This window comes from Kryptolebias marmoratus, linkage group LG1 (assembly GCF_001649575.2).
Source record: "Kryptolebias marmoratus isolate JLee-2015 linkage group LG1, ASM164957v2, whole genome shotgun sequence".
NCBI lineage: Eukaryota > Metazoa > Chordata > Actinopteri > Cyprinodontiformes > Rivulidae > Kryptolebias > Kryptolebias marmoratus.
In genome coordinates this window covers 32,943,437-32,955,054 of record NC_051430.1, presented here as the reverse complement: position 1 = coordinate 32,955,054, position 11,618 = coordinate 32,943,437, and the positions used below count along the sequence as shown (strand labels likewise).

General features: G+C 41.5%; 1 protein-coding gene and 1 long non-coding RNA gene across 2 annotated transcripts in view; one reads left to right on the top strand and one right to left on the bottom strand.

Moving 5' to 3' along the window:
* lamb1a (laminin, beta 1a) overlaps window positions 1-10,955 on the top strand; it is a 46,541-nt gene extending 35,586 nt beyond the window's left edge. Inside the window, exons 24-33 of the mRNA XM_017426356.2 lie at window positions 258-627; window positions 705-889; window positions 2,247-2,488; window positions 2,790-2,999; window positions 3,070-3,214; window positions 3,503-3,710; window positions 6,118-6,259; window positions 6,351-6,527; window positions 9,699-9,858; window positions 10,361-10,955. Of these exons, the coding sequence (XP_017281845.1) occupies window positions 258-627; window positions 705-889; window positions 2,247-2,488; window positions 2,790-2,999; window positions 3,070-3,214; window positions 3,503-3,710; window positions 6,118-6,259; window positions 6,351-6,527; window positions 9,699-9,858; window positions 10,361-10,500 (1,979 nt within the window). The 3' untranslated portion in view covers window positions 10,501-10,955. The remainder of the gene's footprint in view (window positions 1-257; window positions 628-704; window positions 890-2,246; window positions 2,489-2,789; window positions 3,000-3,069; window positions 3,215-3,502; window positions 3,711-6,117; window positions 6,260-6,350; window positions 6,528-9,698; window positions 9,859-10,360) is intronic.
* On the bottom strand, window positions 6,914-7,724 carry LOC108241881. Its single transcript, XR_001808830.3, has 3 exons — window positions 7,634-7,724; window positions 7,496-7,559; window positions 6,914-7,290 (listed from the first exon to the last, which is right to left on the bottom strand). It is a non-coding gene; the product is annotated as an uncharacterized LOC108241881 (long non-coding RNA).
* Window positions 10,956-11,618: the final 663 nt, after the last annotated feature.

Genomic DNA, 11,618 nt, shown 5'->3' with positions numbered 1-11,618 from the left:
ACCAGCTGATCAGATCCATATTCCTTTAATTTTTGGGAAAATATGTAAAAAGAGGCTTTGAAAAAGAAAGCAGGGCGGGCGGGAGGGGCAAAAAAAAAAAAAAGATACCATACTAAGATGTTTATTTTATGGAAAACTTCATATTGTCAACACCTATGTTTTGTACCATGTATGGCTGTGTAATTGCTCTGGTAAAAGTGTAAGTTCTAAAAAAAGAAAGCAGAATTGACGGATGAACTCTGGTTCTGTCTTCTCAGCATGTGACTGCGACCCCCACGGTGTCTCCGAGCAGCAGTGCAACAAAGTCAGTGGTCACTGTGTTTGCGTGGAGGGTGTGTCGGGACCACGGTGTGATGTCTGCGCCCGCGGGTTCTCAGGAACATATCCAGACTGCCAACGCTGCCACCAATGTTTCGCAGAATGGGACAATGTCATTGGTCAGCTGACCAATCAGACGCATCGACTGGTCAATAAGGTCAACGCCATTAAAGCCAGTGGGGTCAGTGGACTATACAAGAAGTCCTTAGTTAGCATGGAGAAAAGTGCTGCTGATATCCAGGTTATCCTGGACCAAAACCCAGCCTCACAACCACTGAGTGAGATCCAAAACCTACTTCAACAAGCCAGGTGAGATCTTGTTTAGTTTGATGAAAACAGTCCTGGTCGATAAAAACTCTGACCTTTTGCCTCCATTTGTGTCTTAGTGACTTGATGGCAGCTCTGACTCAGACACTGAACAACACCGAGGAGACTCTGGTTCTGGTGCGCAAACAGGATTCTGCTGTGAGAACCAAAGTGGACTCCATGACATCGGATACCCAGAAACTAGAGCGAACCGTCCAGGAGCTGCTGGATCAGGTTGAGTTCATTAAGAACTCTGACATCAGAGGTAAAAGGTCAAATATCAAAGATAGTTTGAGATGCATTAAATCAACTTTCTGGAGCTTTTCAGCATGTTTTATCATTTTTAGCTCCCTAGTTTCTTGTTGGGTGGTTAGAGCTGTCACCCCCAGGCAGAAAGGGATCAGAATCACTTCCAGTTTGCATGTCCTCCCTGTGCGAATGTGGGCTTACTCCGGGTATTCCGGTTTCTTCCCACAGACCAAAAACATGCATGTTAGGTTCATCTGTAGAATAAACTTGTCCCTAGGTGTGAGTCAAAGTGTGAATATTGTTTTGTCCATGTGTCCCTGTGATGGACTTGAGACGGTACAGGGTGTTCCCCGCCTTTTGAAATAGGTACCAGCTCCTCGTGACTCGAAAAAGAGAAGCCGATGAAGAAAATGATTGGATGGATAGTCTCTTGTTTATGAGCTGTTAAAGACTAAAATCATGTCAGGGTTTGTGCTGCTATGTCGCCCCCTACAGGTACACCTTTTAACCGTCATCTGCTGATTAAAACAGTGGTTCTCAAACTTTTTGTGACTGATTATGCAAGAGGTTACTAATGAATACCTTTTAGAACCATAAAGTTTAATCTGTGCACAGAAACCGAACGGATTTAAATTTAGAAGAACTCAATATTATCTCTGTCTGCCTCTCCTGTAGGTCTTTACAAAGAACAATGCAGTTTAGTCTACTCCAAAATCAAAAGTTTCATTAGGTATTTGCCATAAATGTTGATTATTATTATTACAACAGTAATAGCTTATTGTTTTAGTCGTCACTAGTGGCAGTTTCTTAATGACTTTTCTGCTTCATGATCTTTTTTTTTTTTTTCTCAAGTGAAGCAGTGTTTTCCCACCTGGACTGTTGTCACTCTGACAGTTTGTCCCTGATTTACAGTGACACTTCCGAACAGCAAACATTTCCTCCACAAAACCGAGTTAAAGCCGTCCTCTCTCTGCTTGTCATCACTTCAGTCCAGCTCATGAGCCAGCTGACCCATCTCCTCTGGTCTGTCTGAGTCACAACAACGTCTAAATACTAGTTTTACTTGTATTTTTTCTAGATTTAAAAATAAAAATACAATTAAAATAACATACCAAACACATACTCCTCTCATAATGACCCTGCCCCCCCACCCCCAGGAGTCATGTCCCACAGTTTGAGAACCACTGTAATAAACTATACTTCTTATTATTGACAGCTAATCCAAATGATTCTGTTTTTATGAACTTCCTGTTTTTCGCTCTGTCAACTTCCTGGCGCAACAAAAACATAATTTTAGGTTTGAGATTTTACTTTGGCAGTTAGCAGACAGTCAAGCCCTTTTTTAAACTGCACTGTTTGATGTCTGCCACCAGGGGCCACAGAGAGCATCACCAAGTACTTCCAGCAGTCTCAGGCAGCTGAAGTGCGAGCCAACACCTCAACCATAGGCACTGGTAGTCCAGTGGAAACCTCTGCTGCTCTACGGCACCTCACAGAGGACAAACTCAATCAGACTGCAGAGGAGTTCCTGCAAAGACACTCTAAGCATGCTCAAAGGCTGGACACCCTGGCAGGAGAGCTGCAGACTTTGGACCTGTCTGTGATCAGTCGTAAGGTGGGAGAATAAACAGCAAACCCAGAAATTGTCATTTAATACCCTTAACGTAAAGACACCAGCTCATCATGTCCCTTCATAGGACCATGGTGTGCTTTATTTTATGTATTGTCAGCAGCAATAATATATAATCATTTGTTTCTGTTGTTGAAGATGTTTTCTTTTTAAAGTCCAGTTGCTTTATTTTTGAATTTTTGGTCTGATTATTTTAAATTTAACCATTGAATTTTAGCTTCTGTACCACTGGACTATTCACAAGTTTTACAGTTTTGACTCTTCCTGCTTGTCCTGGTTCATACAGACATGTGGCAGTTCCTTACCCGGTCAGAACTTATGCTGGTCTTCGTCCTGTGGAGGTCTGGGCTGCGTGGACTCTGAAGGTCAGACCAGGTGTGGAGGAGATGGATGTGATGGTGCTGTCACAACAGCCAGCAGTGTCCTGATGAAGGCTCAGGAGTCCAAAGAGGAGCTCATGAGCACCATAGCAGAGGTGGAGAAGTTCTCAAAGATGGTGAGTCTTGGTCCGTGTCTGGGTTTTAGAAGGACGGTGAGAACTGTTCTCAGGAGAACTCTGTCCTCAGGTGTCGGAGGTGAAGAGACAAGCTGTTGAGGCGAAACTGAGCACCCAGAATGTCCTGATGAAGACCAATAGAACCAAACACAAAGTTGATCAGAGCAACGAGGAGCTGCGAAGCCTCATCAGGCAGATCAAAGATTTTCTCACTCGTAAGTTTGCAGGATTTTCAGGTGTTCGGTGTGAATGACTCTAAAGCTTAGTACAATAACTGTAAAACTGACTGACTTATAGCTATTCTAGTCTTTTATAATGTCAGTTCACTGTGGCAGTGTTCTTAAATTGATTTGACTTCTCAGAGTTTCTGTAGTGGTTTATGAGATATTTTGCTAACAGACAGGCACATGCTCACATTGACACAAGCAAAAACTATCCACCTTTACCTTCAGAGGATAGAAATAAAGAAAAATCAGTTCAGCGATCAGTTCGCTCTGTTTCAGAGGACGCTGCAGACCCAGAGAGCATCGAACTCGTGGCCAACGAGGTTTTAGCCATGCAGATGCCGACCTCTCCGGCTCAACTGCAGAATCTGACTGAGGAAATCCGTCAGAGGGTAGGAGAGCTCGGACACATAGAGAGCATCCTGCAACAGAGGACTGACGACATCAGGAGGGTTGAAACCCTGCTGGACCGAGCTGGCAGAGCTGGGTGAGTTCCAAGTCTTCATCCTGAACAGACTGAAATACAGCCTGCTGGTGTGGAGTCCAACTCATTTATTTCCAGGTTTTTGATTCAGCCTACTGTCAGATTGACGGACAGATGCTTAGTGGCTGTGGGACACCCAAGTCATATTATTGTCCAGCTAGGTTCTGTGTCATTTTTAAATTAGCAACAAATATATTAAACTCAGCTGGGTCAAGAGCCAAGGGGGAGAAAAAAAAAAAACAGTTGTGACTTTTATGTTGCTTAAAACTACTTCTTAATGGCTCTAAATCTGAAATATGGACTTGTATCATTTTAAGATGAAGCAAGACGTAAAACTTAAGCACAAAAAAATCTTAAAATAACACCCCATGGTTAATATGTGCAAAAGCTCGCTGAGGGACAAGTGGTGCATGGCGCAGAGGAACACAAAGAATAACAAACGGGATCACGAAGAACAGAAAAGGAACACAATAACAAAGAGAGCAACAGTAAATACAAAAATGCCAGAAAACAATCTGAAAAATACAGATCCTATAAACAACAGCCAAGCATAATAAAACAGCCCACAATTTTAAACCACCACACAAAACGAGTTTTTCTTCATAGCTCTGTGGTCTTCACAATCAACTTCCAGCTGCTTCACACAGACTGCCCAACAAAATGAAACACTTAAGTTACTTGTTTTATTTCTATTGGCACATCATCCCATTCTGGCAGTGGATGGATCAGTCCACCAGGAGACGAGTAAACGTTTGGATTGAGTAGACATATTAATCAGTCTAGTAAAGGTAACAGGTTTGTTTTCAGCACAACAAAGCTGCCTGTAGACCGGAGTTGCTTGGACAGATCTAGTATATTTTTTGTCAAAAGTTTGAGGAACACCTTGGTTGTAAAACACAGTGTTCCCAAATCAATTACATTTTTATTTGAATCTAACAACCTACTTTCACAGTTTTACGAAAAGTAAAGATTGCCTGGTCTGCCCTTCCTCAAAAAAACAAAACAAAACCTACTATGGAGGAATGATCCTGTCATAAGTCGAGAGCACACATATTTGATATGCAAGCAGGATTTCATCTCTTGCACTCAAAACTTCTGCTCCTTCAAATATTCTCTTTTCTCTCAAATCTTTGTTTGCGCTCAGATTTCCTCCTTGCTCGCAAAACTCTCTCTCTCTCACGGATCGTATCTGCGTTTATTAGCATCAGATTCTAATCTCGGTTTTAAAATAAAATTTGCACTGACACCACAGACCAGGGATGCAAATATGTCTGGGAATGTCAGTGGAGGCAAATGTTCGGGGTCTTTGCTCCAATTTCTTAATTCAAACGGGTCGACTTTTCCAATTTTAGCTATATTTTTCTATGTACCGTCTTTTGGCATCTGGAAGAAGTTTGTTGCAGTATAGTCCCCTTTGTTTTGAGCTGCTTTTCAGCATTAAGCAGGAGAATACAGCGGTAACACCGGAATACTGTTTGTTTTTGTCAGGGTTTTTATTTATTTAACCTGCTAAGGAAAAATCACACCGGAGAGGCTTGTTGTCTTTTTGTGAAGGCCTTCGCAAAGAGGAGAGATTCCACAACAGCTCCTAATGGCGTGCTGTCCAGGAAGTTCTGCCCCTCCACTTGGGCTTTCTCTTTATTTAAAGGAAGAAGAAATAAGAAGAAAAAAGGGGTTGATCTGAGCAAGCCAAGGCCAGTTCTGATCATAGCAAAAACACATAACACATCACTGTTTGGTAGAGCCAGATGGTGTGGCGCCCGCCGGCCCGCCGTCTGACCTTGGTCTCTCACGTAGGCAGTGTTCCACATGAAAACACAAAGGCTGATAATGTAAAAACCCTAACAGTTTTGGTCTGTGGCCTTTAAAGATGGCGCCGACCGACTGCCCGAGAAATAAGCGCCCCACAACGTCACTGTGCAGTGACGTCGGTTCCAAAGCTCTATTGTAGCCACGCAGGCACACTCACTAGAAGGAAACAAACGCACCCCAGAGGAACACTGTTTTTCTATTGGCTGGAACGGTTGCTAGGCGATGGTGCTCAGATCCGCGAGAGAGCAGAAAGGTTTGCAAGCTCAGATCCAATCCGTGAGAGAAAGTTTTGCGAGCGAGGAGTAAATCTGAGCGCAAACACAAAGATTTGAGAGAGAAAAGAGAATATTTTAAAAAGAGCAGAAGTTTTGAGAGCAAGAGATGAAATCCTGCTTGTAAATCGAATACGTGCGCTCTCGACTTATGACAGGATCATTCCCTCATACCTACATGTTTCAGCAGTATATTTGCACAGGTATGTGAATATCCCGCTGATTGTTGGTTGTTCGACAATGGCCAATGGAAAAAGCCCAGTCTAACTCCCAACCCAAATGTATGTCACATTTCCCCCCTCCCTCCACCCTCTTTCATTCTTCAGAAAGGAGGCCGCTGACGTGAAGGACTCCGCAGAGAGAGTAAAACAAGCACTGGAAGAAGTTCAGAGAGCTCAGACTGCAGCCAGCAGCGCCATCCAGCAGGCTACCACCGACATCCAGACCACCAACCAGCTGCTTTCCTCGGTCAGTATCCACCTGCCACCAACGGGATTGTCTGCCTGCTGCTACCACAGAAACACAAAGATAACACGTTGCATGTTTTTGCTGTGTTCAGGTCCAGTCTGAGACAGCAGATGCAGAACTGAAGGTGCATAATGCCACTCGGAGGCTGCAGAGGCTTGAGCAGGATGTGATGCTACTCAGAGACAAAGCTGTGAATGTCACACTGAGCAGCAAACTGACCAATCAGGATGCTGCGAGCATCGAACAGATTGCAGAGGACCTGAAACAGGTGAGCTCACCATTGAGGCTGTTCAGACTGGTTTTGAATCAGTTACAAATTTGTTTTAGGTGATTTGACTGCAAGTGATCAGCTCTGACGCCTCTGTTTACTTTTGGTGCTAAAATGCGAACCCCGAAACATTTCGGGATCAGATGTGAATTACCTGCTCTGTATGCTGGTACACACTCAGCCACGTCACACAGGAAACTGTCAGATGTGACAGATAAGGTCTGCTGAGGATTTTTTGTAAAAATTGACAATTGTAACACTATTTAAAGTGTAAAAGGACTAGATGGAAGAAAATCAGAAGACTAGAATTCGTTTACTGGAGCCGTTGTCAGTAATCAATAGAACGACACAAAATAACTTTTGTTTTCAATACCATGTATTAGACAAAATTAAAGTAAACAATACAAAACAGCCATACATCAAATCCAAAATAAATACAAAAACAAATATATACACAGTACTGCAGCAATCCTTCATTTGTTTGTGCCCAATTGGTCTTAAATTCCCCGCTGGTCAGTCCAAAGTCTGACCAACACACATTCAGAAATCCATGGTTGGGTTATCCAGATATTTAAGTTGAGAATGTCCCAGCGCAAGTTGTTTCGGATGAAGAGGTGAATAATAGAGTATGTGCCTGAATGATGAGATGGAGGGGGGAAATGATACAGACCAGACCAGTAGGGAGTGATTCTTAAAGTTCTCCTGGCTCCAGCCAGTTTTCAGAAGCTCGCCATCTTATTCCCTACAAAAGGGATCACCTGGCCTGTATTAACATAAACAGGACCAATAAATTTCCAGCCGGCTAGTTAACTTCAATTTCACACAGAACTAAATGCAATATCTAATCTGTCAGACCAAATAAAACATTTATCTCATTATCTTAAAGTTAGATTACAACAATTAATGATCACAATTAACATTTGCTGCCACCCACATACTAAACAACAAACATTGTGCTCTCTACTCACCAATTCCAATAATAGATGAGAGTATGGCAGCTCCAAGGCTCCAAACTCACTGGATTTCTTGGATCTACATGATTTTTATATTATAAGGTTAAACAGTGCATTACAACAGAGATAAACTGATTGTTTGAGAACACTAACCTGTAGCTCCTTTGTCTCCAGCTCTCCCCCTCACATCTGACTAGGGAAAGCTGGAGCAAGCTTAAATAATTGCCTCAGGTGTGTCAATTGGCTGCATGCCCTTTGTGACTGACTGTCACTCTAACCAATGGGGCACTAAGGCGGGACTAAGGGCAGTTTTTTTCCACCCTGGATTACACAATGCAGACATTTGAGCTATACTATTATTTTGAGATTAACACAGTTCGGGGCCACTTGAGTCACATTTTTGGAGTTATCTCTTGCTAAGCTTAATCATGTAACATACAGGATATGAGGTAAATAATGCAAAAAACATTATCATCCTTTAATGTTTGCTGGAGCATGTTAGAAACTCAGAAGGATCTTCTCCAAACACAACATCCCGGTATGTTTTAAACCCAACGGGACTCTCAGACAGAGACTGAGACAAAACACCCAAACCCAAACTGAGCGCTGTGGTGTCTGCAGTTCGGTGTAGCGAGGAATCTTCAGACCTCTGTATTAGGGAAACCAAACAGCTTCTCCACAGACGCATGGCTCAACACAGAAGAGCAGCTCTTCAGGACAAGACTCAGCTGTCCACCTACACTTCAAGGAAAAGAGACACTTTTTTGAGGACCAAAGTGCTCATATTTTTGACTGAAAAGACAGATAGTTTGAGAGGGGGGATGAAAGAAGCCATCTATGTTGAAAGAGGAAAAAAATCAACTTTAACCAGAGGAGATCTCAGATTTCTCTGCGAGACGTGGCTGGCTTAATCTCTGATTTACAAACAACCAGAGGCAGCATAAAGACAAACTGGTCTTTGACTTAAAATGGAGCATCAAGCCTGATGCCCAGTATTTTTCCCTCTAATTCCCACTTTCATGCATGTGACCAAACCATCTCTCTTGTGAGCCAGGCAAACAGACGCTAACGACCCTCCATTGGAAGGGAAGTGAGATTAATTTGCATGTGGATTTAGGATGCATAAATAGAGCGTCTCATGCAGTGTAAAGCTTGGGTCTGCACACTGTCCAGCTGAGAAACCTCCACAGATGGGAAATCTTCAACTACAGAATAAAAGTCCAGTAGCTTTTCTTTTTTTTATTTATTTTTTGGGATTTGCCATGTCCTGGTTGACTGAAAATCTACACCAGCATAGTGTGTGTAATGGTTAGTGACTTCACAAAGCAAAAACTGAAGATTTTATTCAGTAAAACTCCACACATTTCAGCGTTTCACTGACAGCTGGTAGCAGTCGGCTTCACTGTGAATGTAACATAAGCTGTGTGATTAATTAACGTTAACACGGCATAATGTGGCTTACAGTGACCACAGTGGGTGCAAAGAGTGGGGGAAAAGAGGTTTAATTGATAGGTTTGCTAGTAAGTAAGTGGGCATTTTTCAAAATAAAATACATTGCAGACCAATGTATATAAAAATATTTTTTTTTTTAGGGAGAAGTTTTTTTTTTAATTTCTAAACGGCCCTGTACTAAATCATTCATGGACCTGTACCAGTCCTTGGGGACCCCTGTTTTATTTTAATTCAATTCAAAAGTACTTTATTAATCCCAAAGGGAAATTAAATCTAATTAAATATTGTTTTATTTAAAAACTTGTGTTATTGTTTTCAATCAACTGGCATCTGAGCTGGCATTTTTTTCCTGGTCAGACTGTCCAACCAAAGCAAACAAACCAAAAAGAAATGTGTTGTCGTGGCTGTAAATGAAATAAGATGACAGCCAGTAAAAAACTTTAGAACTTTATTACATGTGTGCTATCACATAGGTGCCATGATGGAACTGTCTTTATTCAATTAGTAGCTGAGCGGACTCCCGAGAAGTAGGAGGGTCTACATACAGGAGCAGAACAGATTGGGTTTAGACTACTAAACAGATTAGTAAAAAGGGGTCCAAAGGTCTGAGCGAAAACCTTTTCACCGTGCCATTCAGACATGTATTCCTCAGACCCGTATTTTTAGCTATCGGATAGTTAAAAACCATTTTAAGCGACAGGTCTGAGCAACCTGTGTTGTACTTCATCAACATGTTTCTGTTGTCGCTACATTTCTGTGCGTTTAGGATCTGGAGTCAGAGGTGAAGCAGAAATACAGCACAGTAGAACAACTGATTGGTCAGAAAGCAGAGGGTGTGGCTGATGCCAAGAAGATGGCGGTGTCGATGCAAAATGAAGCCAAACAGCTGCTGTTGCAGGCCAGCGACAAGCTGCAGCTGCTGAAAGGTGACATCACAGCATCAGCATCATCAGACTGTTTCCAGTTTCACAAGAAAAATTAGATCAGCATTTCCTAAAGGAATGCAACTAACCCACCACCTTGCGTGCTAAAGTCTTAAACAAATACCTTGCATGAGCTATTAGCTCTACCACGCCAAATTTTAGTGTAGGAAGTTTATCATTTTATAACTTTAGTCCAGTAATTAGTATAATAATTCTAAAAATGACAGTTATAGCCATTTATGTGTTTGCTAAAGTTGATTAGTTGTGGTTTTCGAGGTACATTCAGTGATGAATTTTGGAGGGTTTTATTAGAATCTGTCCATTGATTTATTATTTTTTTTAGCAAACAGACAAACAAATGCATACACAAACACACCAAGGCAATTACATAATTGCACATCATTTGTGGAAGCAGGCAATAACTATTCAGTGGTTGGAAAAACATGGTTGACGCACAATATTAGGTTAGGATGTGTTCATAAAATGATTAATTTTACTGTTTCAGATTTGGAGAAGTCTTATGAAGACAACCAGCAGACCCTGGAGGTGAAAGCAGAGCAGCTGGTGGAGCTGGAGGAGGCTGTGAAAAAGCTGCTGCAGGAGATCAGCCACAGAGTAGCGGCTTACAGCACATGTCTGTTTTAGGCTCAGACATCATCTCTTCCTGAGCCGATTTACAGGAACATGTTCTCCTGAGTCTCAGTTCCATCTGGCTTCAAGGCCTCCCATCAAACAAATACTTAGGACTTAACAAAACCAAAGATATGATTGTTATTTTTCAAACATCTTCAGTCAGGCCCCTTGTTTCTTTGCTTGAGGTGTTTGTATAAGAACATTTGCTGCCCCTTTTGGAATGTAGACATGTTACTTTAGTCCTCTACAAACTATCTGTTGCAAAGAGTTAAAGGAAAGTAAACGCTGCACAAGTTCTTCAGCCAGGCCTTTTGTTTCATTGCTCGAAGTGTTTGTATAAGAGCACTTGTACTTGTTATAATAGGCTGAACTGGTAAGCAGTGGCTAAAAGATATATAATAAAATGCTGTAGTTTGGATTTAAACAACAGAAGCATCCAATTTGAAATAAAGAAAACTTGATATAAATTGACATTGTCCTTTTTCATCACAAAGACAACCTTAAAACAAACCACCACCAAAAACCAAGCTTACACAGAGCCTCGGTCAGTTGTCCAATACTTCACTCCCTTCATTAAAAGTTTCAGCTATAATCATTTTAGATGATTTTTCCCAAACAGCTTTTAATAACATTGCACCACACTCCTTGACACAAATACTAATCACACTGGTAAGGTAAAATCAAACAAGACATGCAATAATGGAAAGTGCTTCTTTTTTTATAAAATGAATCCTACTTTATTTAAAGAGAAGCTCACTCCGACAACTTTTCTGGGATCCAAAAATGTTAATAACCACCTCGTTAAAGATCTGTTAGCTACACTTATTGTTAGTCAGTCCCTTCACTGAAACCAGGTCACAGGAAAACTTTGAATATCCTTGGGTCTATCTGCTCCCAACTTCTTCATTTCTGGTTTGTCCCCCAAAGACATTAAGGAAAATGGGTGAGAAATTAAATAATTCACTTTGTTTATCTTTATCTTGCTTGCCATCACAGTTGGCAATTATAGTAGGTGTGTTTGTGAATGTGTGTATGATATAGATGGGTAGAATACAAAGTTGGGTATAAGTATATATAATCGAGTGCGTGTGTGTATGTGTATAAGTATATTTATATGTATAGGTATATAT